General features: G+C 36.6%; 1 protein-coding gene across 2 annotated transcripts in view; it reads left to right on the plus strand.

Annotated features, from left to right (window-relative positions):
* The window catches only part of LOC134171096 (cadherin-7), an 80,859-nt gene that overhangs the window by 2,940 nt on the left and 50,372 nt on the right, over positions 1-27,547 (plus strand). Inside the window, exon 2 of one of the 2 annotated variants that reach the window (XM_062633083.1) lies at positions 6,511-6,907. In XM_062633083.1, coding sequence (XP_062489067.1) covers positions 6,698-6,907 — 210 coding nt within the window. In that variant the 5' untranslated portion in view covers positions 6,511-6,697. Of the gene's footprint in view, positions 1-6,051; positions 6,908-27,547 lie in introns of those variants that run through there. The other variant, XM_062633082.1, reaches the window with a different exon arrangement.

The raw sequence follows: 27,547 nt of genomic DNA on the forward strand, positions 1-27,547 counted from the left end.
ATTGTAAAGGATTTGTGTAACTGGATATTATCCGTGAATTATCTGATGAGAAGAATGTGTAACTGTGTGTGTGCATGTTGTGTCCATAATTTTCTATGTTTCTTCAACAGTCAGAGACTTGACTGAAGAAAATCATTATTAATGCAAACCCTTAGATTGCTCTACTCTAAATTAAAGTCTCTACTATAAACCTGGTTAAGCTTTTCCTCAAAAGTATTCAACTCACAAATTAACTCCAATGCGCAATGCAAATAGAAAATATTTGAAAGTTCAAATGGTTTGCTGTTAAATGTACTGCCTGGGAGTCAGTTCTAGTATCAGGTTGGCTAGTAAGCTTCTGTGTATCTTTTTGAGTATTGGCTTCAGTATCTGATGTGTTCTGTGGTTCGTCAGTGAAGGCCTTTCTTGAGCCATTCAGTCTAGTTTATCATGCACTTTTTTTTTTTTTACATGTACGCTTTCATGCTACTGCTGCGTATTGTTTTCTGATGTCAATAAAAGTCAAACTCTAGCTGAGGAAAGGTGCATAAAATAGATCGTTGTTATTTCAGTTCTTGTGTCAAACCAGGCTTAACTCTAAGCAGTAATGCAGGAGTGCCTCCTCTGGGAATTCAGTGGTTCTGCAAAAAAGTCATCCCCAGGTATTATGCAAAGTTCCTCAGCTTAAATGAGGCTGAAGAAATTGACCTTGTAGAAATTTAAATATTTGACTTGATTGGTCACAGACATACAAATACTGCTGGCTTTTCTTTTCAATAACTTATCAAATTAGCATATTCCTTTCCAGCAACTTAGATCTATAAAATGTTCCACAGCAAGGTGGTAAAGCAAGAAAACACTTTGTCATGGAAAAATGATATTAAGAAAAAAATCTTTATTTTGTTAATTTTTCTTGGGTGAAGAAAGAAAATTACCAAAACCCCAAACGACTTAGCACTCTAACAATCTTATGATCAGCTGCAGAGCAGTATGAAAGACCAAAAGCTGTTGCCTGGTTTTCTTTACACATTTTTTTTGAAGCCATATCATGTGTTCAAGAATGCCTAGTGTTTTTCTGCTGTCTCATCAGATCCTTTCACCTGAATCAGAGGGTATTGGAGCCAGTTTAGTGTAACAGTGCCATATGTTTGGAGCAGTGATAGTTTTTTGCTTGATAACCAGATGCAGACTGCAGGATGTGCACTACATTTACAGATCTCCCATGTGCATATTTAGGCCAGTTAGCAGCAGGAGGATATGGTCTGTAGTTGTAATGTCATCTGACACAGGGAGTTAATAGGTTTCATCATATTGCAAAGCTTCATTTCATGGAAGGGTCCCCACCTCACTTACTCTAAAGGGACCCTCCTTCTCTGCCTTTTTTTTTCCTCGCTTTCCAGGATAACCAGACATTGCAGTCGACACCATTATTAGACATGTTATTATCTCTAAACCCTTTGTTTCAAGCATCACAGAGTTCTTGTGCATGTGAAGGAGTCTCCTACAGTATTTAGGATGTGTGACATAGATGAGGTGCAGGCTTATAACGAAAGGGAATTTTCTCTGCCACAGAGGGTGACACCCTTTCCAATGGTCACTGTAAAATTGAATGTCAAAACATAAATATTTCAGTGAGGGTAGTTCAGCTCTCAGGAGGCTCACCTACTCATTATACAGTGTTTAAGGGATCATGCTTCAAGATCCAGTGGCAGCAGTTACCCTCAGAGTTACCTCAAAATGCAGGGTCTTATTTTATTGAATGACTAAAGTAGGGGAAAAAAATCCAACACACACAGTGTCTGTCCACTACTGACCAAGCTAAAACAGGATCTACTAGCGGGTGTTGTCTGGGCTGCACTTTCAGGGTCAGTGAGGTCCAGGTTTTCACAATAAATTTTGCAATGGTATAAAAAATTTAAGCAATTTATGAGAGGAAAACAGTGGTGGGGCAGGGGGGAAGAGGCAATAGCAGTGGAAAACTCTTCAGTTACAACTTCAGTGAATGCCCTGAGCTGACAGCAAGATTTCAAAATAGACAAATGTAATCCAGACTGGTAGAGTTTACTAATGGAAAAGGGTTTGGATTTCCACTTCTTCCTGAAGGATTTTACACATTGGAGAGACTTCAGGACAATATACCTTGAAGTACAAAATCTGCCTTGAAGGGGTGGACAGGGAAATGGTTCATAGGTGCAGCTGGCACTATGATACTGGTAGCAATGTGTGAGTGGAAGTCTGCAGGAATTTGCACTTTGGCTGCAAAGGTTAGGTGGTGTGAACATAAATCTCGAGACTCTTCAGCAAACTGCCGTACAAGGCTGGGAAAATCTCAGGCCTGGGGGGGCTTCTGTGAGGATATCTGTGAGACCGAAGATGTTTTGTCCATATCTACTCGTGCTTACCGCTATACACAAACATCAAGGACTAGTCATGATGCGTTGTTTTAGAAATTATGGAGCAAAGCAAAATATTCAGAGAGATTTTCAGTGGGTGTAAATTACCCTTAATTGCTTGCAATGAGGGGAACTGTTCCTTAAAGCTTAGGATCTTATTCATGATCTGAATGTTTTCAACAAATCAAGATTGCCCCTCAGAGACAGTGCATAATAGTGTCTTTTTGACACTAGCAGATTGTTTTGGCAGAGTAGAGTAGTAACATTTTTCAGATTAGCAGTGTTCACCAGAACACTTCTGCTACTAGACTGTGGCTTAAATATAGTTCAATTTCTGTATAGCAGATGGAAGAAAAGGAAGGTTTTATGGTGTATATTGCATAAGGAGGTTATTATTTTTCCAAATATATATTCTTCAGCCTGATGTTTTATACATCAACCAGCTGTTTAGGAACACAAATATGACAGATATTTAGTGGATATTTTTTATGTTTTAGCGATTTGGTTGGTTGGTTGATTAGTTGTTGGGTTGTTGTTTTTTTTTATTCTAATAGTTGTTCACATAGACAGTATGTTACTGTTCTATTAAGACATACTATGCACACAGTCCAGATCACATAACATACTCTTTGAATTACACACCAGCTTTTATACTTTATATTTTTCACGTTTTTCTGATTGTCAGGATTATATGTAAAATAAATAGAGGATAAAATCTTATACAAGAAAAGTAGTACCTGGTGACTTAAATATACCAGCAGACAAATGAATTTTATTTTTAAAGCCTAAATTATGTAGGCAAAGTGTGAGTGAGGAGGCATGATTGTATTTTGGCCCTGTTTGCAGTGAGGAGCAGCATTTTGCAGATCCCGAAATAAGATGTAAAGGTGCACTTATGTCCTAGGGTAATTAATGGCATCAATTAAGCACAAATATTTCTCAGTTCTGTGTACTCTGAGTCCCGTTTATGCAGAAAGTGATACATTTTATACAATAACATCTTTAAACACAAAATACAAAATGGTTGCAGGTCAATTTTGCCTTCAGTTCACACTCAATCCTGTAAACGCAGATCACGGAGAAGGCACTGAAATCAGAGCACTGCATTACCTCTGTTGCTTTCAGTGTTAGTCATATCCACCGCTACAAGTGCAACCCTAAACACTGAAGTTATACCTTGACAAGGAAAAAATTCTAACAGCACCTTTTAGTTTTTAGTTTTATGAGTGCTGTGAAGTTGCTTATGTGGACTTGTGGACTTCATGCTTATGGACTTCATAGAACTGGTGATGTTGAAGTGCTACTTGGACAGATATATGTATGTGCATATATATATGCAAATATATAAATTCATGTATATATATTTAGATATATATTTTCTTGAAAAATCCATATAAAAATGCTTATCTGTATTAGTTAGAAAGGTAATAAAATGCAGTTTAATAAATATTTATTCCACAAAAGGAAAAGATTTTTAAATACCAGACACTTTTAATTTTGCTTTGGAAAGTATCGCACTCAAAAGACAGTGTGCTGAAAGAGCTATAAATAAAAAAATGAAAAAGAAGGGCTCTAAAGAGGAGTAGGAAGGCATCCTGTAAAAGGCAAGGAAGAGAGGAAAAAGTGTTCCAGAGCAGAAAGTGTTGCCCCACAGCTGAATAAAACCAATCAGAATTCTGGCAACTATGTGGTGAAAGTATTTGAGAGTGAGTAAATGACAACATTTTTTTTTCTTTCAGGGGGTGTGAGTATTCTGCTTTTTATCAGATTGTGCTGTCTAGCATATGGACTGTTTTTCAGTTGGTATTTTGGGTGCATTTTTCAGTTCTGTGCTGTGGTGTGTGACTGGGGACCATGGCACTCCATATGGTGGCTTTCATACTTTCCTGCAGGTGTAAAAGAAAGGATACAAGAGAACACTGCTTGAGAGAAAGGTTAGAGCAATTCTAGGTTTGAAATGTCTGTTCAGAGCAAGAGCAAGTCACTTCAAACTGCTCAGTGAAAAGACACCAACATATTGTAAATGTTTTACTGACATTTCTTAAGAAAATCCATTTCGTATTTTTATCTGTTAAATAACAATCTGCTGCATCTTTAAAACAAACTGACAGTTTATCAATATCAGATGTCCTTAACCCTATGTAACTTAGACACAGAGAAGGAAAGTAAAGGGTGCACAAATAGCCTCTACTACAAACAATGCTTTTCTTATTTGAACTGTGTGGTAGGAAGTGAACATAGCACAGAGGCAGCACAGCTACTCTTCTTAACACTAATGGCAACCCTCTCAGTAATTACTATCGCATATGGTCATGATTTACTCAAAGGACCAGATCAAAACTGGGCTATGACTTGTTGGGATTAACCATTTTAAACTATGCTCTGCTAGTGAGGATGACACCTGCATGTTAATCCCACTGTGGAAATATTCTTGGTCCATGTTGGAGAGACATCCTTTATAACCATAGCATCGCATTTTGGAAATTAGGGTCTTTAGGTAAGACATTGTCTATTTTCTTTGTTTTGGCTGTAGGGTGACACTGGATTTTCACATACAGAAGCTTTCAAATTGCTGCTGCTTAACAAACATGCTCAGTGGGTTTCTAGTTTATCCCACCAGTCTCTAAGTAAAGCCTTTCTGGTGCAGGGCAGTGCCACAGAAGGGATTACTATAAAAAGGCTTTAAATACAGTCTGTAATCAGAAGAGCTTTTTATTTGTTTCATGTTTCTGCCTTCTAGGTACCTTTGGCAGCACGATGCATAAGTGTTCTCCAGCTAAAAGAGCCTGACATACTGAAAATAGGAATCCAAGTTCACATTTCACTCAGTTTTAATATCAGTGGGTAGGGTTATAATGATGATGTACCTAGAGCATTTAACAAGTATGTGATTTAATGTCTAGCCTTTTTAGATTAATTAAATGTAAAAAGGATGAAATCTTCTTTATTCCATTGCTTCCTAAGTAGCAGTGGTTCCCTCCAAATGAATGCCTTGTTATCTGTTTTAATTTCATCCTCATTTTAACCTTGTTTTTGCCACTTCTTAAACACTTCTCAACTGCCTCATTACTCATTCAGGCGAGGAGGATGCTTATTTTAGGGAGAGCATTGCTTACCTGGGTGATATCCTGAAAGACAGGGCTATGTTTGGTTCTGATTGACAAAACTTGTAGTTTTAGAAACATTATAGTAAGTATATATTTTTATTTGGCCAGGAAAGGCTCACAACTGTAAAGGGCAGAAAAAAACCCACTTGATTAAAGTTTTGTTTTTTTTTTTTAATAAATCTTTATTTTCTTGTGGTTTCTACCAGTTATTTAATGATCAAGATTTTGAAATAAAATTGAAAAAAATGCACAAAAAATAAAATTTTTATGTGTTAGTGCTGACAAATCATTTGTCATTAAATCAACATTTCATTGAAAACACAAAATCGCATTGTCCTCTGATTTTCTGAGCATATTTGTGTAAAAGTATATAAATTAGTCTTTCGTGCTTCTTACTGTGCCTGATACATTCTCTAGGAATGTAGTAAAAATGAGTGGGGAGACTCAGGGCTTTTTCGTGGATCAGATTCAGATCAGGATAAATCATAACATCTGGTATCCAGTGGCTAAGAATCAATCAGAATGTTCCAATTCATCTTATACTCCTTTAGTTTACTTTTCACTTATCTGGAAGAGAGTTTAGCTACCATATGTCCTTGCCGTTAATATAACTTTCTGCCTATAACTAGTTTGGAATTATATCATGGTAATGGCCAGTAAAAGCAGACTGTAACAGACAGAGGAAAAATCAAAACAAAATAGCTGTAAATAACTACACTTGATTTGATTATTTTAAAGTGAAAAAAAAAATTATCTGTACTGTGGAAACTGGTGTATTAAGAGAACAATCATGAGAAAACTTCATAGCTACCAATACAGATATATCAGCAGTAGTAATGCTATCCAATGAACATGCTCTAAATGCTCAGACACTTATTATGTAAACTCAACTGTGTTGATGATAAGAAAATTCATAAATAAACATTTTTGATGCATTATGTGAAAGCTGCAAATAATTTGCATTTGGGGAAAAAAAAAAAAAAAGTAAATAAAAAGGTTCTGACAACAGTTCTTGTCTTTTTCCTGGATAGGTACCTACTACACCATTTCTTTGGTGAAGGCTATTCAGCAGTGGTGACTTCTTCCAATCAACCACTTCACAAACTATTATCTCTGGACTCCCAGCTGACACCCTGCCAGAGGCTAGAGCTACTGAGACAACTGGAATTGTGCCCATTCTCATCAAGGTTTTTTCTTTCACAAGGGAAAAAAAAAAAGATGAAGTTTGGCAAAGTGGAGTTCTGCCATTTTCTGCAGATTCTAGCTCTTTTCCTCTGTCTTTCTGGGATGAATCAAGCAGAGTTCTCAAGGTCCAGGTCAAGGCCCTACTTTCAATCAGGGAGAACAAGAACCAAACGCAGCTGGGTGTGGAATCAATTCTTTGTGCTGGAAGAATACATGGGTACAGACCCACTCTATGTAGGAAAGGTAGGGGATTTAAACAAACTTTGGAGGGTGCAGATGCTTGCTTTTTTATGTGTTTGTAGGATGCAACCTCAAAATTGTGATTCCGTCAGCAAGGTTGACTTAAGCCAGGATGGGACAAGGTTTCATAGTTTGAAAAAGAAAATTCAGCACTTCAAAACAATTACATTCCAGATTCCCCTTGCTTTCAGAGCTTTACGTATTACCTATGCTTCTTTAAAGGGTTCAGTAATGAAAGTATTTTGCCACCACTGATACAAGGAAAATATTTTACTACTAATATTATGTATACTTCTTTACATAGGAATAGAGAAACATAATGATGAATATTCTTTCATGAGAGCTAACAGCTAGACCCAGAAAAATAGAAGTTCTGTGTTGTGTTTGAGAAACCTGGTCTAGAAGGTTTCCCTGCCTGTGGCAGGGGGGTTGGAACTAGGTGATCTTTACCATTCCTTCCAAATCCCAAATTATTCTATGATTCTGTGATACTATGATTCTGTGATTCTATGATTGTGTGATTCTATGATTGTATGGTTCTATGTCATTTGCTGCTTAAATATCTTCACTACTGAAGGCAAGAGAGAAAGAATCGGATGTCTGGGGGTGTGACAAGTAAAAATGAGGGCATGTCTGCATTACAACTTTGCTTTGACGTTGACTGGCTGGCAGATTGGCACCTTGGGGGCCTTGCTGCCCTCCATGCATATAAGAGCCTTGTGGCTTTACCTTCCTCTGATGGGCACCAGGCCAGTACAGAGGAAGCCCTCACATCAGTGGATCCCAAATGGCTCCTTTCGAGTGCCTGTCACTGCACATGGAGCACACTGAGCACAGCTGTGAATCCAGGCCTTAGCTTGTGCTGGTGAATAATTTGCCTCCTTCAGCAATTCTGAAGGAAAAAAGACAACCAGGGAAACAAAAAACCCCAAAAACCCTCTTGTGTTTCTATGTAGTATTTATGTGTAACCATCTTCTTGAAAGAAAGTCCCATTTTTCTATGTAATAACAGAATCAGTAAATACAGTTTCTCATTAAAATATTTTGCAAATGCATAGAAAACAAGGGAGTGAGAGCTTTTGGCAAAATGGCATGCTTACAGAAAAGGAAGTGAAATCATCTGAAATCCACAACTTCAAATATATGAGTACAATGAATTTAAGCTTACTTAATTTCTCCGAGACAAAAACTTTGATGTTTGTGTTTGCACAGTTAAGCACTTATAATTTAATCCTGCTAACTGAATAATCAGGTTAAATGGAGGATGGCTCTCCTGATCACAGCTATGTCTGTGTTTAGGTGCTTTTCTGAACTGGGGCTGGTGATTTTCACAGTTGAGCTGTAAGAAAGATACGCTGGAATTAGAAATATTTCTTATTACAGCAGATCTGAAGGTTTTTGTTAAGTTTTAAGTTATTTGACAGTTTCCATTCTGATGCCATGCAGCTCTGCTTGGCTTTGTGAGTTTTGTCTTTTAGGCAAATTTGGTCTTAGCTTGGAGCTTCTCTTGTCTTTGGAAAATAGCATATTGGGCATTGTGGCCTCTGATAAAAAAGGAAGCATGGCTTGCAAAGTAGAATTTCTCTCCTGGAAAAGAAGTGTCTTTAAATACTTGGCTAAAGACTGGTTTTGATCCATAGCAATTCTCATATTCATTCAATTGCTATATTATGGCCAAAGATGCTGTGGTAGCAATAGAGTACATGATATTTGCATGTGTGCAGTTATTTTTAGCTTCTCAGTCTGCACTTTCCTGTCCTTTATAGGTTTCATAGCATTCATAAGCAGATATCTTCTGAAAAGCCAGCCTTTTTTTCTGAAACAATCTGTACCCGGCTGCTTTTGTATCAGCAGTAAGAATTGTTGGCTCAGGAACTCACATTTGTAGCAGCAATTCATTTTGTAGGAAAAGCAGATAAAAATTTGCACTTGCTAAAGGAAGCCCATCTTCCTGGAAGCAGAGCCCTTGCTGAGCATCTTGTAAGATAAGATGTGCCAAGTTCCTAACCTTCTCACTGGAGAGGATTTTAACTGTGTGGTTTATGAGGTGCAATCATGACCGAAGCTGCATTCCCACGCAGGGTAGCAAAAAGGTGAAGAAGTGATTTTTTTTCTGTATGTTAACATATTATGTATAGAACCACTCTGAAGTGAGCAGCAGTTTCCTTCCTCCCCCTCTTCTTCCCTTAAAAATATTGCTGTTCTTGTTTCAAATCCTTTGCAGGCAGGCAGGGACTGAGAGGACTGAGATTTGGATAGGAAGGTTGTTCTTTTTCTTTTTTTTTCACTCTCCCCTTGGTGATGAAGCTACGGCAAGCAAAGAGCAGGCATAACTCACTTCTCTCATCAAGTGAAGTGCAAGCAGCAACCAGACTCTCCCTCGTGTTCTGCAGAGCACTCTGCTCCTGGGGAGGTCAGTCCTCCACTACCTTACATTCAAGATGCTTTGCAGGGTGCCAATCTAACTGCACATCCAAGAAAGAGGAACCTTCTTCCAGATTTTAAGGGCTGTGAGATAAAACCGTTTCAGAAACAGTCAGGCAAATGGAGCTGCAGCAAGGAATATTTTCTCCCTGCCACTATTCAATTTTACAATGCCCCAGGCAATTCTGGTTGGAAGGCAGCATTTGGAGAATGCTAAGGTTACGCAGCAAATCCTTCAACATGTCATGAAATGCCAATGTTAATTCCATGTTGAGCATTAACATGTCCTTCTGTGTGTGTGAATTCTGACACTCTCATTACATGATCATGCAAACCAAAATCCTATTCCTTTTAAATAGTCTAACAGGATTTCTATTCACCTCAGTAAGATAAGTCTCTCACTTAAAATAATTTTTCAGCGTTCTCATGTTTGTTTAATAAGGATTCAGATCCATACTTGAGGGATGTTACAGCCTTCCTTCTTGTATCCCTGACATCCATTTATTGGCAGGATGTTTTTGGGTTTTGTTTGTTTGCTTGTTTTTGGTTGGGTTTTTTTTTGGTTGTTTTTTTTTTAAGTATTCTTTTTTTCTTTTTTAACATGGCAGTGTCTTGTTTCTCGTGTCACTCTGGAGAAATGTCTGGAGGAGTTCCATTAGTTTTATACTAATAGGAGTCAGAGGTGACTGAGGTTTTCTGCTGCTTTTTTTTTCTTTTTTTCTTTTTTTTTTTTTTTTTTTAATGTAGGTCTTTCCTCTCCATGGTGTGAATTTTAATCATCTTGAATTCAATTCTGAGTAATTCTGAGTGCCTCTTGGGAGGTGCTTAACATGTAATCAGATTGTGGACTGAACCATATACAATTTCTCTCTGTCCCTCACATCACAGCATATGTTATGTTGACTTAAAGGGCTGAAGCATGTAACTATTTAGCCCATTTACCAGTTTGGATAGGCACTGCTATCTTTCTGACATGCCATGTAGGAGATTAGGTAGTCAACTAATTTAGCTAGAAACATAGGTAGCTTCTGTTTTCTGGAAAATGTTTACCATTGCTTGGTAATATGTTTTCTGAGATGCTTTACCTCATATTTTCCATATAAATGACTTTGATGGAATGTATTTGGACATTAATAGTACAGAGTAGTTTTAAATTATTCTATATGTAAGCATAAAAAAATTGGAAAAAAGTGTATCCTATTATATTGAATATTTGAAAAGATGTGTACAGTCTTGTAACTAAAGTCTATATGTGCACACATTGGAAAAAAGGGGTGCAGTTCAAATAGAGCTTTTAAATTTTGTTTTTTTTGTTTTGGTTTTGTTACATAAGAACCAGACATCCAGGGTCTGTTTTTGTTTTTGTTTTGGTTTTTTGGTTTTATGTCAGTTTTTGTTTTGTTTTTAGTTTCATTTTACGTGTTCTGCTGCAAGAGTGTCAGTCTCCTCAAAAGCATTACGATGGAAGTCTTAGGCGGCAATTCTTTCATTTTTATCATTTAAAAAAAAAAACCAAAAAAACTAAAGAAACAACAAATAAACCTGAAGAAATGAAACAAGACTGTGAACTTCATGTGAGAGATTGTTTGATCGCTGGCTTCACTGTTTACTTTTGGATCCAAACCAGAGTTCCTTTTCTAGTATCTTCAAATTTAGGTATAGTTAAAGACAAGGACAGTTTCAAGCCCTTTGCTGAGTTTAACTCTTTTTTTCCCTGAAGCCCCAATGAGATATGAAGGACTGAAAGTAAACTAGAAAAAGACATAGGCTCAACTGAATAAAACCCAAGAAATTGGTATTTAAGTTTGAGAGACTCATTGTTACTTCTCAGAAATAACTCCTGGAGCTTTTAAGGTGCCCTGAATCTAGTTGTTACTTATAAAGTATGGGGAAGGAAAGCATAAATCCCAACCTGCATTTTCTAGATGGTAAAATCAAGAGAAAAAAGGTGAAATGCGTCGACTAAGAACATGCAATCCGTTAGAGCTCACGGTCATTGCCTTCCTGTTCCATTTTACCTGCCTCTTTGTTTTTCTTCTATTTTAAGATAAAAAAGCCCTGCTGGATTCCATTTTCAGACATGGGCCAAAGCACATGAAAGCCAATATTTTCATTATTACTTTCTGGAGTAGCGCAGAATGAATGACGCATAAAAAAGAAATGCAGTGAACTTAAACATTTCCTAGAAATTTGGTGCATTTAGGAGAATTTATAGGTTTTGGCCAAGGCAGGGTTGGGAAAAGGCTTTTCAAGCAGCAAAATAACAAGAATTTATGTTATTGTTGGAATAAAGAGGGTATTGCTGGCATAGAGAGTGGATTGTCCAAACCTCCTCATTTTGGGGGGAAGGAGGCTGGACAGGGGAGGCTACTAATTTTTTGTCTTTGCTTTTTTTTTTCTTTTTTTTTTCAAAGGTGTTAGTCCGTGTGTCAATAGGACGACAGAATTATTTGCATGTGATATTTATCTGCAGTGTGAAGTTATATCAAGCCATACAGATGTAATCAGAAGTAGGGCTTTTTTCTAGATCACAACCTAACACTTTCAGTTGCAGCTGGTGACTTTTTGAATGACTTGGGTACAAGCGTCTTTGCTAAAATACTTTAAGGTGGTGAGTACTGTGGAAGTGCTGGCCACTCTGTCAAACTCAGTGATATTGCAGGAATATCAGCTGCTGGGAAACTGAGGCAACCTCAGCTGTGATGAAAAAGCTGAGATTCTGAACAGAAAATATCCCAAATGGCTTTTCATCTTTAGAAACTGCACTACAGATATTTTACTGACACTTTGGGACATGGAGAGGAGATGGGGTGAAATTACAAAGGCTGAATGTAGGTAAAAGAGACGAGGCTGCCTCCCTTGTAGTTAACAGAGCAGAAGGTGGGTTGAGTGTGATTCGCTGGAGGGCTCTGTTTCTCCCACTGCCTCTGAAGGCAACCCACAGTGACCTGTGCTCTCTGACTAGCCTCAGCCTGGGGTCTTACCCCTCCAAGCATTCTGCACAAAATGAATATTTATGTCTGCTCTGCAAATAAGCTCCCAGATGAGAGTAGTTACAGCTCTGCATAGAAATATTTTTATTTCCCAACCCCCATGTACTTTGGGGAAAAAAAGTCACAAACCCGACACAAACCAACTATTCTTCATCTATCTTTGTGGGCTCTTAGAGAAAAACTCCCCCTTTATTATACTTTTTTCTCCTTCTCTATTTATGTTGTCTTTACTTTTTAACATAATCTCTGAAGCTCTGCTGTTTTATATACTCCCAACAGGCCATTTATAAAAGTGGAAAAGCAAATCTGCCATAATTCTGATATTTACCCATCTCAGGAACTCTTTAGTGTTCTATGAAAGTGCATAACCTTTTGAGAAAAATGTGTCATGCCATTCCTGTCAATGTTTTTCTACCACAAGTGTTGCAAATGAAACAAATGAACAGACAAAATAGTCAAGTTCTGCTTACCCACTTTATGATTGAACAGGTCTGGGTGAAGGGGTACTTCAGCTGTACAGCAGTGGTAGGAATTTATCACCTCAGCTTGTAACTATTCAGTCACTAGCAGCATGCACTTTTCTTAACTGTATAGTCACTGTGGGCTTTGCATTATTCCACACTTTATTTGGATTACCCCGAATAGCTGAGAGCTGACTGACAATCTGAATGTTTCCTACTTAACATGCAAGGCTAAAGTGTCTCTGTAGAGAATGGTGAGATTAAGGCACACAGGAAGAATTATCCAAAGGGATAACTTAAAATCTACTGCTTTTTCCTGGTTGAATTCATTAGCCTGCACAGCTACAGTGTAATTTCCTCTTTCCCTTTTCATAAGAAGTTGTCTTCTCATATAGCTGAATGGATACAGAAATGGGTTTTATGCTGGGGATTTAAAGTGATGACAATTTCACATGCTCAAGCACTAAAAGACAATTTGTATGTAATTTCATTATTAGAGACGATAATAGAGTTGAGAGACTTATGGTTGGATACTGAACCAGAACATGCAGCTTTTTGATCTTTTAGTATAATATAGAACATTGATCCTTAACATGTGCCATTACAGAAGAGGAAGGTTAGTGAAGGTGATGACAACATCCGTAAACTAAGTAGCCCTCATAGCAGCTTTTTATTCAATGGCACAGCCATGCTATTTATGTAATCCTGTAATGCCAGCTCTATGTTTCAGTAGACTAATAGGCTCTACCTGTAGTGCTCTGCTCTGAATTTCTTTTGAGCATTATTTAAAACCATATTTTATGGGTCTCTGACAAAATAGAAAAGCAAGAGTAAAATCTAATTTTTCAACTATATGCAGATGCAAGTCTCCTCTATGCTTGGTTGGCCATCAGAAAATGCCTGTTTTTTCCATGAGGTTTACAGTTTTGATGTCAGTCAAGCTCATGCTGCTTCAGCTGACTTATTTTTAGCCATGTTCTAAGGTTCCTTTTCCTTTTCATCTGCTGAGCTTGTTTTTAGTCCTCTAGTTCATGCTACTAGCTGTCACCTAACATCCAGTTTTACCTCTGTCCTCTGTTCTCACAGTTGTATGTTGGTGATGTCAGAAACACAGCGCTATGAGACTAGGGCTACCAAGAACTGTATTTGCATTATTCCAGGGCTAAGGAAGTCCAGTCATGAACCAAATTCCCCTTGTGCTAGGCACAGTGCAAGCAAACACAACCCATGCCCTGAAAGAGTGGTTTTGTAAAACAAGAGGCAATAGCAGATTAAGAAGCAATGACAGGATCCAGAGAAATATGGAGATGTTAGTCAACATCCCCAAAATAGCTTGAGAACAGTAACTCACTATTGTTCTTTGCCATGAAGATGGAATATTCTGTGTTCTGAAAATGACAATCATGCAGCATTTTTAGACATTATGAACAGATAACAGTGAGTTTTTTCCTGCTTTTGTTCTCCATCCTGTACGGATGACAGTGTAGTTGAAATTCAGAAGTGTGGTTCTATTTGATATCTATGTAAGTACAAGGCTACTTCTTTCAGACCAGTGAAGATAAAGAATATTTTTCCGTTGCTTTCAAAAGATCAAACTGCACATGCTTAAAAGTTTTACGTCTTGTAGCCTGCTATGACACTACCTTTTCTGTGTAGCCTTTTTTCTTATACCTGTACTGCTAGACATAAGTGTCTGTCTACAGACTCATTGGGCATTCATTCCATGTATTTAGTATTTTCCATGTGTTACAATATAAAAGTGCTGCCAGGACTATTGCTGCCTTGTCAAGATTCCTCTGCTGAATTTCTTCTTTGCTGCACATTATTGTGTTTATTTCTTTTCTTTTTTTTTTTTTTTAATATTACACTGCACTTCTCAAGTTCCTTGACTTTTTTAATTATTATTTTTATTACTCACTTAATAAAATAGTACCTGTGTGCATATATTACTTTTTTAGTGCTAACTTTTACCACTTAAGGGGAGTACCAGGGGCAACATATTTAGAGACCATGAAAACATCAGGGAATAGGCAATGTCAAGTAAATTTGGTCTCATATAAATATACTGGTGATAAATCCCAGACAATATCTGCAATATAATCTTTTTCTCTCAACATTATGCATTTCCCTAGAAGAGGTGGCTGGGCTAAGTCACTAATGATGGAACTGCTGAGAGAAGAAGGAAATTAATACTCTAGGTTGCTCAACTCTCTCAAAATAGCTTAGCTACTTTATGCTACCAGCATCTTCTCTCACTTGTGGAAGAGACACTTACTGTCATGCAAATTAGAGACAAGGAGCTCTTAGAAAAAAACACTGGATTTTATGATGTTAGGAAAAACTAATTCTGTCCCAGCTGTTCAAACTCTGATTATGATATGAATACCAGCCTACACTATGAGCAGAAGTTTGAAAAGGTCATAATGCTTAATCTCTCATACCTTCAAGTCTGCAAAAGGAGGATTGGCCAGTTAAAAATGGGGTGGAGGAGGAGAGTTGTTTTTCATCAATCTATAAATGGGAACCACTTTCATCTTCCCGGGCTAAGTGTAAACTTAGCCAATTAAGAAACTCCATTGACAACAGAAGAACACATCATGAAAATATGCTTATCACCCAAATCAATCAAACTATACAATACATTTAGGATTAATTCTTACACATGTTTTAGGCCTAGCTAAAAAATTTGCTACCATTAATAGTTCCTTCCATATTCAAGTTTTGCTGCTGCTACAGCCCTGTTCTGTTGCAAATGTAATGTTGTTATTTACGTGGGTGTAAAGAACGCAGTACAGTAGTAGTACTCTATAAATCATAAGCAATATAAAGAAGAATACACATGATTTTATCTTCCAGATAAATAGGAATACCAAGACAAATATAGATCTTTTCTTTATAGTAGTTCATGCACAATTATTCATGTACCAGAAAATACAAAATATACCTTACTGGCTCTTTCTCAGGCTGCCTTTTCCAGAATGCTCCCCTGGGAGAAAAAGAGAGTTCTAAACATTCAAGAAGGCGGCAAAAGTTATTTAGTATGTGTTGTTTATTAAGTTGTGCTGTTCATACAGTAACTGAAGATTTAATTCAGAATCTTGAGATCATTTATGTTTATCCTAGTAGACCATTTGAGAGTATAAATTTTGGAATACAGCTATTTGGCTGTTTTAAGATTGAATTTTTGCATGTTATTTTATTTGGTAGGTTAGTAATAGAGGAATACTGAGGACTGATTGACAACAACAACTTATTCCACATTTTAACAGTGGAAAAAAGTAGTGCTTTTCTTTCTTATAGTCATATAGTATTCTTAGAGCCCTGAAGGCCTGTATTCTGGTGTTTCATATGGTTGAATAGGATGAATTTTGAGAACAGTTAAGGGCAGTCTGATATAATGTTCTATCAACACCACAGAAGAATTTTTTGCCCTCTCCAGGTCGGGAAAAAAATAAACTTAATGCTATTTTCCTAGGTGATATAAGGAGATTGTGCTATGTGAATTCTAAAAAATATTACCATAGTCATAGTATTACATTTAGATTTCCTGTTTCTGCAAATAATGAGAAATTACCTTGAGGAGTATAGAGACATGCAATTTTGTTGCTGTGAAAAGAATTGAGCCCACAAAGTTGTTATTCATTTGAAATGCTTCCAAAATATGGAAAATCTGGTACTTGGATACATGTGTGAGGATGATAAGCTGCTTAAACATTTAATCCTGAGGTACCAAATTATAACCTTGCTGACTAGGCAATCAATAAATTAATTTTCCTTACAAGGTAGGCAGGTGCTGTGTTAGACAAAGTTTAGCTTGTTATTCTGTAACAATGAAAAGTTTTCTAACACAATTGGGAAAAGCAGCTCATTATTTCTTAAATTTCCATAATCATGGTATAAATGCATTGCCATAAATTAGCAAAATTATTAACTTGTCTTTCTTATGCAATTTATACACATTTTATGGGTAGAGTTATATTTAGGAAAGTATTTGGCATATTTTTATGTTTCTTTTTTAACTTGCAGGGCTATAATTCTGCATAATGGTTATATTAAAAATTGTTATATAATTCCTCTTGCTTCTGGATGTTTAACATCTTCATGCATGTGCAAACTGTTGTCGTCCCTACCCTTTACCACTTACCTGTAAGCACCAAGCCATCTTCACACTAACCTTCAGGCAACCATCCTAGGAGAAGAAAAATTCTAACTTCAGACCCAGGCAGATGGAGCTCATCTAGCCTCGTAAGGCCTTCCATCTAAGAGAACACTCTAATCAAACCTACGACTTGAGGACTTTGCTGTCACCGTCCTAGCTAGCTAGGCCCTGGCAGATAAACCTCAGTTCCATGTACTCTGTACCTCACTTAAAAAATCCACTGCACAGGCCCAAAGGGTTTACTCACACTTGCAAAACACTGTAGCGAGAGGTGAGGGACGAAACAGCAGGTGATAAGATGCACTGGAAGCTGCAGACCCAACCCTGTGTGCAGGCGATTCACAACGTTGATCACTTGAGATTGACTCAGGAGATGACAGTCATGTTCAGAAACATCCTGAATGACCAAGCAGCCTTTTTTCCAACTGGTTTTGCATATCCCACATTGCCCTTTTAGTCATCATCACACTTGTAGTAAGGGTGGGTAAAGTCTTTCCCAAATCTTTGTTCATGAAGACAAGATGTCAAGCAATACGCTTTCAAAAAGTTTCCCTTAGTCAGCATTGCAGTCCTGTGTTCATCCATATTTCTCTTTTATTCATTCCCTCAAATTTTTCAATGCCTTCTTGACAAGAAAAAGCTGTAAACAAGAACACTCTATTATAACTTCAGCTGAACAGGAGATAAGCCAAGTGAAACTGTTATTTCCCGTCTTATTGTATGATTCAAATTGCACAAGTCATGTTTGTTTCTCTCTTCACAAGCTCATATTGCTACTAGTCTGAAGATCTTAAAGCTTTACTGCTTTTCTGTTTTATCCTTTCTGTTGAATCAAGTGTACTCCTGAATGGGTATCAATCCCTCTTGAAAAATTTGGACAGCAAAAGAAATATTAATTGCTCAAAAAGTTGTTTCAGTTTATTGATTTTTCTGATAAATTGAATGAAACAATGTCAAAGGAAGTTTTATGCAGGAAACCAGTAGTAATTTGAGTGATAGCAGTGATGGAGTACGTCAATGTGTGTGTGTGTATGTGTATATACATAGGAAACGATAGAAGTACCTCACATTGAAAAATAATTTCAACTTGTACTGACACATTTATTCAATTCAGATTTAGCTTAAGATTGAAAGAAAAGCTGAAGGTTGTAGTCTTAACAATTTTAGTGCAGGTAAAAAGAGATTGAAAAAGTTTAAGAGGAGGAAAAGCATCCCAAAAAGTGTGAGAACGCAAGGACCATGCTGAAACAATATGCTATGTTTTTCTCACTCCAGATCCTGATATAAAGCTGAAAAGAACATAACAAAGCAATCAACTAAAAGATTACTTTAGATTAAGGTAAAACAATCATATGTATATATCTTGATTGCCTTTGCTCTCTGCTGAGGATGTTCTGTAGTTATATGGGGCAGACGTTGGTTTAAGATACATCGATCCATCACACAGGGGTTCTAGAAAGGCCTTCTAGGTACCAATGCTAGCTGACTTATGTTAACACAGATGGGAAAGGAGGGCAGCTGGCCAGAGATCCAGTAACTCCCAGGTTTGAGAAATGTGCAGGAGCCGAGGTCTGCTAACTAGCAGATGCAGTTGAAAGGGAAAAATATGTAAGTGAAGCTCATTTGTAATCAAAAGAAGAAGATGCCATGTACAACAAGGTAGTCTGTGGTGCAAGACAGCAGCAAAAACAAATACTAAGACAAAACATGGTAGAAAAGTGAATTTATGTTTCTTTTCTGGGAAGTGGGAAGCAAAGGATAAAAAAGAAAAGATGTAAATATTTCTTAAAAAACATTACTAGAGAGGGCTAGAGGATTCAGAATTTGATAAAAAAAAAAAACTTAAAAAATAAGCAACATGTGCCAAACAACATAGCACAAGAAAGAAAAGCTTTCCATCCATAGAGCTTCCAAGAATTTCTGGGTCAAGACAAAGCATGGATAAGCAAAAAGGCAACATGCAGATCTGGAGCTGTCCAAGCAAGTCTGAACTCTCAGCAGATGGGTGGAAGGATGCAAATATGTGCAGCTGTCAGGGCAGCAGCTGGGCCATGTCCAAACTGTTTCAAATTAAGAGCTGAAAATGAAAAGGACTAATGCCTTAGTCTACCACTAAGGAAGTCAGTCTGCACCTCATGAAGTAAATTTGCTTTCAGAGTTAAGGGGGTGAAATAATGACACCTGTGGGTTCTTTTTTTTTTTACTGAGTGTCTTTCAGAACCTCAGTAGCCACTTTTCCTTCTATACTGGTACTTTGAAGCTCATGATTTCATGTAACTGCATTTCCTTCAATCTATTTGCAGGGTACATAAGAAATTTTTCCTGAAGACTAATATAGATTTTGTTCCATACTAGGTGAGCTGCAGTATCACATTCAGCAATTTCCCTTCTTCTATTATTTTAGTAAGTAGAGCTGAGTAGGAGATGATAGTCCATCTTGCTAGTCTGGTGGCAAAATCATCTTTCCAATCTTGCTAGTCTGGTGGCAAAATCATCTTTCCAAAATGTGTTTTGTTTTTTTTTTTTTGCCAACTGTATTTCTACTAGCACAAAATGAAACGACTGCTTTTCATGTGGGATGATACAGATCGAAAGCCCAGGTGTTTTGTCTTGCTTCCAAAATATCCACCAAACAGTCAATGAGGCTATGTGGAAGAGGGAAAGATAAAGATGTCCTCTTTGATGACAGATCCTTCTGATATATTTAGAAATAGAGGAGTCTGTATCTGCAGTATATGCTAAAAATTAATCAAGATATTTACCTTTGCTCTGAAATAATGTCACCTTCTGTGTATTAGAGGCAGTGTCCACTTTCCATTTCTGACCATTTCATGTGTGCTTTGTACTATGCTTAAATTGCAAACATCAATTTGGAACAGAATTTTGAACTGTAGCAGGATGAGCTAACAGGTTGTGGATCAGATTCAATTCTCTGTAAAATTACTTTGCAAGATAATTAGCAAGATACAGGGGAAACATGCTGCAGCTTAACCATCAAGGTCAGAAGAGTTAAGTAAGTTCATTATGGTGAAGAAAGTGATCTGCAGTATTGTGAATTTTCCTGGAGTCAAGCACTCTTACACCTGTAAATAATCTTTACTGAGAACAGAATTGTGACAGAACTGATACGAGTGCCATTGTGGAGACTAACGGGGAGAAAACAGCTCTTTTTTTTCCCCCATGATTACTTGGATCTGTTAAAAATATAAATACAAAAGATGATGAACATTGCATTAAATGCTTTCCTAATATACGCTCAAAATCAGAGTCCATGTTTGATTTTGTTGGTGGCAACAACAGTAATGCAATAAAATAATCTTAAAACATTAAGATGCTAGTCAACAACGTTTGGCTAGAGAATAACATTATGTTATAAGTGATGTTTTGGAAGGCAAAGTAAGAATTGTTCTTTCTTTGTGCTCCTAAAGTTGTATGGTTCATCAATCAATAGATCCTTTCTGACATCTATATATAAGGTTGGGCTCAAGGAAAACATTCAGTGCTGCTAATTTTTCTTTTACCTCAGCTGGAGATTTAAGCCCCTTCAGGGTGGAGTGTGGGACTGTCAGGTGAAGCAGCAGGTTGACTCATGGAAATGGAATGACTCACGGCCCTCACCTTGGCTTAGAAAGTCCGGGTGTCCTAAATAGATACAATGCATCAGTCTGACTGTTTACAGTATAGCAGAAAATTTGCTTTTAAAAGTGACTGTATAAAATCATTCTTCTTTACTCAGCAGATGGATCCTACGTGTGAGTCACACCTGCCAGTTCTGGTGGGGTTTTTTTCCTACTTATTATTGCTATTAATCCTGCTGAGCTAAAACAGCTGAGAGACAGCAAATTGCATTCTATTATTTCTGGAGTGTCATCCACAGACGTGCTTGTTATGTTCCACTGACTTACACCTGCAAACCCCAGTTGTAAGCCATGGAAACCATACATTTTTACAACCAGAACAGAATCTTAAGATAGCAGGGGTTTTACTTACTTATGTAACTGGAGGCATAATTCATCTCCTGAAGGAAAGCTTGTTTTTAAAAGGCTCAGCCAAGGTTGCAATATGAGCAACTTACATATGACTTGTCCACTGAATCTATTTGAAATGCAAGTCACAGAAAGCATTGCTGGTTTTATACTACCACTTTTCAGCATGCAGCACAGTAATAGAAAGCCTGTGTACTGTCTTAATGCCTGTTTTATGAACAAATTTGTTTACTTGGTTAATTCAGTTTGCTCTTTACCAGTTAACATTGAATTCACTAGATTTGGTGCTGAGTAACTACTATCCTTCCACTTGTATTGATATTTTTGTGTATATATGGACACAGCAACATGGCTCTATTACTTAACTAGTATGTTTCCTCTTTGATAAAAAACTGCAAATTTAATAATAGTACATACTGGCTCCTTTGTTCTCTCATATAGCCATTGTTTTTGCCTTCCAGTCTTCCACCTGTTTTAAAAGTAGCTTCAGAGCAGACTGAAGGGTATTCCTTATCTTGCGCTGTCATGAGCACTTGACCGCCAGTGGTTGGTCACTTCTGTTAAAAGCGTGTTTTAGAGTCTTTCATGTATTCTTCACTGAAAACTTAAACAAAACCCTGAACAATATTTTTGCCTTCTGGTAAATTTTATTGAGAAAATATGAATAGCGATTAATGGAGAAAACAAGAGAGGAAGAAGCAATATAAAGGATGCATGTAGGAAAAAAACAAGCCAATACTAGCCAACCACAAACTCCCAGAAGAGCAGAATATCTGTGGAACCATTAGGAGAACAAAGTGTTCACCAGTTAGGAATGAAAAGAACAGCTTACAGTTGAAGAAACACAATGAACATTGAAGATGAATATGAACTAGAGACAGGTGGGAAATATAAACTCTGTGAACTACAAGTGAGATTATTAAGTGGAATTTTCTGTTCCCTTCAGAAAGTTTGATTTTTACATCCTTGATCTTCATTAGGTTGGCTGGTCTGCTTGTGACTTTTCTTTGCAGAAGATTTTATTTATTTGTCACATTTTCACAAGTTAGATTCCATCTATTCATAAGCAATGCAACTTTTTTTCTAAACTTCCATTGTATTTAAGTGACAATTTGCAAATTTTTTTTTAAGGGAAAAAGTATAGAAAATCACATAATAAAATATTTCTGGTTTATGTGCAGAAACAGTTGCTATTTGGAGAATATTTACTGAATTTAAATTAACATTTTTCTTTTAAAAGGTACATTTTTTTTGTCAGCATCTATAAATGTACAAGGTTCAGAAGTGCATGAATGAGAATGTAATTGTTTGTTCTCCCTCAAAAATATAAGAGCACATCCTCAATGAATGGAAATTGCTCTCTCCCTCCAGGGCACAGAGCTGTGCTGATTTACACCAAGCCATATAGAGCTTCCCTAAGGGATAAAATTTAGCACAGTTTGTTAAATTAAGTGATCATTTTAATGGACCACACAGAAGGTATGAGACAAAAGTGAAAATGCCATGAGTGTAAAGTTCTGAACGTTACAATTGGTGACAGAAGGCCTATCAATGAGACAGTAATCCTATAAAAATACAGAAAGATCAGATTGCTTGTCGAATTAGAATTGCTTTAATATGGATGCATGCAAGGGGATAGCAAAGGAGCTGGAAACTTTCCATCTGCTTTGTATACAAAGTGATTAGATTGTGATCACTTAGACCAAGAGGATAGAAATGAGGCACAATTCTGCCAGGATGAGACATGCAAATTGGATCAATTAAGCTTTGAGAGTGCTCAGACAATCTGGTAGAGACGTTTACATGCTGTGTCAAGTGAAACTTAGCAAAGATCAGACTTGAATGCTGGGGGCAAGTATTATAGTGATTTAAACTCTAATCTCCAAGAGTAATTCATTGCTTTCAGATTCAGTTATAAAACTGATCAGATACTATAACAAAACTATCGGATACTAAAATAAAAGATCCCTTTAGGAGAATTTTGATGATATAAACAAGAAGCATGACAGACAAATTAGTAACAGTCATCTGAGTTGAAACATTCGAGGTAGACAAGAGTAAATTCAGATGACTGATGCTGTCTGCAGTTGGTAAAATACACAATACGAGTAACTCCTGTACCTTCATGTTGACCACAATGCATCAGAAGCAGGGAGTGTTCTCATAAGGAACTCATTCTGTGCTCTATTTTCATTGAACTAGAACTCAGGAGAACAATATGAAAATGATCATCAGGTAGAGTGCTCTAGCTTCATCAGGGGCCATCTAAGAATTTGAATTCTGTACCCTATGCAACATGTTTCACAGTGACAAGTGGACACGTTGTTTCAGATAAACAGAGGGGGCTTTATGTAAATATAAAGTTCTTAAATTATTTGAAATACTGGAACCTTGAGAAATGAGTTTCTGAAGGAAAACTTTGAACATCTTCAGTAGAATCCAGATGGCTTTCAGAATTAGAAACAGGTATGCCCAATTTGAATGTTAATGTAGATTCAGCAAGTATACATGATCAGTGTAAAATAACACCCGCCATTTCAGTATTTTCTTATCATTTGTTTATCAATTGCATATAAATTTCTTAGATTTCCAGCGTTTAACAGCAGTGAGTAAGAAACACCGAAAGAATGTGCTCTGGTGAAAACATGAGGAACAAATGAAAAAATCCTGGGTTGGCATCAGCACTGCACATGGCAAAACACATATCTCTGGATTTGTTCTTTGAAAAATGATGAATGAATTTCAATTTTAATCTATAAATATGTTCTCATTATTGTAGTAATAGGACAAATTGTAATGGATTCAAACTTCAACAGGGGAAGTTCAGGTTAGATATAAGGAAGAAGTTCTTTACTGTGAGGGTGGTGAGGCACTGGAACAGGTTGCTCAAAGAAATGTTAAATGTTCCATCTTTGGCGCTGTTTAAAGCCAGGTTGAACAGAGCCTTAGGAGACATGGTCTGTTGTGAGGCGTCCTTGCCCCATGGCAGAGGGGCTGGAACTAGATGGTGTTAAGGTCCTTTCCAACCCTAACTATCCTATGATTCTATGAATGCATAGGAATTTGATGAGATTATCTTTATTATACCTTCATCATACTCACCAAAATAGAAAAAGGCATCAGGAGAGCACTGTCCTTTACATACAGCTGTTAAAATCCTTCTAAGCTGGAAGGCTTTACAGTTAACCTAGTACTGTTCATGTTAGTTTGCTATGGGTTCAAAAATACCAATGCATTATCTTCTCCCCCACAGCTGCTTTCCCGAAAACAGCACAAAACATGGGCATTACAAGAATTTATTTCCCAGCCCTTAATACTATGGAGTAAAAGTGCCTATCAAAATATGAATTACTATCTTGAGATCAGTCTGGTATAACTGAAAACCCTGGCAGATATGCAAATGTGAATGGTTAAAAAAAAAAAAGTTAAGAATAAATCAAAACTTTTAAAGTATTTATTTGCAAAGGATCATTTTAAATGATCTGGACGGTTTAAGGCAGAATTTCAAATGTTCGTACTTACTGTGCATACCCTACTTCAGCTTGTTCTGAATGCTTAATGGCTACAGTGTAAATTTATGTAATGGAATCACTTAAGCTTTCAGTTCTGCTGCTTACAATTAGTCTGTGATGCACATTGCTGTTCATTAAAGTACCCTTCCTTTGCATAGGGATTAAGGCTCTATTTCAGAAAGGCGCTTAAGCATATGCTTAGTACCAACTTTTATGAATGTTAAACAAGTCCTGACATTCTGTACATGGGTAAGGATGATTTTCTTATTCAGAGAATTCTAAAACAGAGATTTTGTTTGATGTAGCACAGGGTTAAATTTTCCTTCTCTCAACTAAATTTTGAGCAATGGGCTGTTAATTAACTTGACAGTATATACAGATGGCTAGATATGTATTTTAGGAACACTTGGGTTAAAAACCACTGTGATAAACCATCATCATTGAAATACATAAGAGTAGGGGGCAGGGAATTCTAGAGCCTACTGAAAAAGAACAACTTGTTTGTCATTTGGTGCTTTACCTTTACTGAGCTGGTCATACTAGTTAATAGAAAACACTACAGAAGTGTTTAATCAAGCCAGTCTGAAAAAGAAATTCTAAATGAAGTGTAAACACATACTGACCACAGTAACTTGTGTTGTAAGGTAAAACATTAAACAAGGGTTTCTTCTGCTTTTCATAGGGGAACTCATTTTAAGCCCTGTAGACACAAGACAAGTGTCTACAGGAAGATATCTAGTACTGCACTTTATTTGGTCATGCATTGTTTTATCATGTTGTGTTGTCATTCTAGCTATGAAGCTGTAATGCTTTGCTATAGATTTTCATTGCTGCCCTTTCCATATGAAATAATTTATTCATATTAAAATGTTGCAGTAAAATTTTACATTCAAAATCCTCTGTTCTTTCTCTATTTCCTTGACTCGCTGTCAGCTCTGAGCAGTTACGACTCTTCTCCCAGCAGGACTTCCCACTGACTAATTGTGTGTGATACAGACATTGTGTCAAATTCTCAATTTTGCACTTTAAATCTAGGAGTATCTTGATTTTACTGGGAATACTTTTGGGATTAGATTTGTGGAAATGCTTTAGGAAATGTCTGGGTGGTGTGAAATATTTTATAATATATAACCAATATGATCATATGAAGAATTGTCAATTTGAAGGTGACTGTAAATCTGTCAGGAATATTATCACTAAGTATTGCATTCATGCAAACATATAAAACTTTATGATAAAAAAAGAGTAGGAATTTAATTTTTAAGAAGCAAGCCACAATAACAAACACTGATGCTCTATTATAGATTTTATCATTTATGAACATTAAATGTGGAGATGTAACCCAACATGTTAATTCTGCTTTACTTTAGCAGTTTCATAAATATTATTTAACAAGTCCTTAACTGTTTTCAGGGAACTACAGGTTCATTTGGCTGTGGACCCAGTTAATTACATTTTTCCTCTATGGTAAAACTTTCATCATTAAAATTATCAGTTCATGCTGTTGTCTGTAGTCTGGTGCAGTATAAGCTTCTACAGTCACAATTACTCACAGTAATTACTTCAACTGCTTTATAGTTACATATTTTACCATTGTCTTCTAGTCTATCAGAGTTTCAGCACTTCTTATGAATATGCAAGGCAAGATTATAAGTGGATTTTTAGTAGCATTAAACTTTCAAGAGCAAATGAAATCTCAGGAATTGATACAACATAAAACCAAACCCAAACAACAGAAAAAAGCTCTGCACCCTCTGGGAATCTATTCCTTGGTACTAATATTCTTTGGAAGCAGGTTCCTATGAGAAAAATCATTATCAACCAAGCAACGCTGCAAGCTATTTTGGATAATTGAAGCAGAAACAGGATAATCACTCTAAACTATAGATCACTAGTTTGACAAACAGGAGACAATATGGGAGGTATAATTTTCACTTTAAAATAAAGACATTCAGCATAAGTACATCTCTTATCTCAGAAAAGACTTTCATATGAAATGAATTTTTGTTTATAAATTTGATATTATTGATATGGCAATCAAACAAAAAGTGTATATGATTATTTTTCCTGCTCAGTGCTATTACAGATAATTCTTTCGATTAATAGAGTTAGCTATCAAAAAATAGAATCTCTAGTATGTTTTCATTTTCCATCAAATCCTAGGCCTGAATTACCACAGCTAAGTAGAAAAAGTAACATGAGAGAAAAAACTTTCCAATCAGTGTTCTTTTTTCTTTTTTGTATTTTCAAGAACAGGGAAAAAGTAAAAGCACTAATTTTGCCTTATTGCAGGTATGCAAATTCTGCTATTGCCTTTCTTCTTTCATCTCCCCTCTTTTACTGTGCCATAGGGCAAAGTGTATTCATGCATTCTCTAGTCATATAAATAAATAAGGCCCCTTTTAAATAATAATTAATAAATGATGTACGGTGGTAAAAGGACAGAAAATATTCCTATCATTGTAAAAATATATTTTATGCATATATACATGTATGTATTTCATTCAGGAGAATTGTATACTCAAGGAACAGTACTATATGTATATTAATATTGTGCAAGAGGAGATTAGTTCATGTGTTGTGCAGAAGTAATTTGAGAAGAAGAATGAGTGACATTTCTCAAAGGCTCTGTTATAGTAAGCTCCTACACATGCACAAACTTTTCAAGCCATGTACATCTGCCAGTCCAGACATATATTTCTATGAATTATACTAGGGTCTTAGGTATTTATTTGCCATGCTACATTTTTTTAAGCACGATCACTTTCATAGAAGCTATATGTGGACAATGCAGGGAGAAAACATCCTGAAAAATTTTTATTACACTGCTGAAATAGACAGTAGCGATTCTAAGAGAATTTTGTCTTACAGCTTCAGTGATTCTTGGCAATAAAATAAATCATATCACTGAACCAAAATAAATCACTGGACATTGGTTTAGTCTATTACAGTGAATAGTATGGTGCATTAAGAACAAATGTGGATCATATGAAAATACTATTGGTATGTATGGAAGAGAACTTGGTCCCTTTCCTGAAGAAAAAGAAAATGCAGAGACCCAACTACAGCTGGTAGGAATAACCATTCAAAAATTTGTAACTAGAAATT

This window comes from Pezoporus occidentalis, unplaced genomic scaffold, assembly GCF_034315485.1.
Source record: "Pezoporus occidentalis ecotype Australia unplaced genomic scaffold, CSIRO_AGI_Poc_V1 ctg4, whole genome shotgun sequence".
Classification (NCBI taxonomy): Eukaryota; Metazoa; Chordata; class Aves; order Psittaciformes; family Psittacidae; genus Pezoporus; species Pezoporus occidentalis.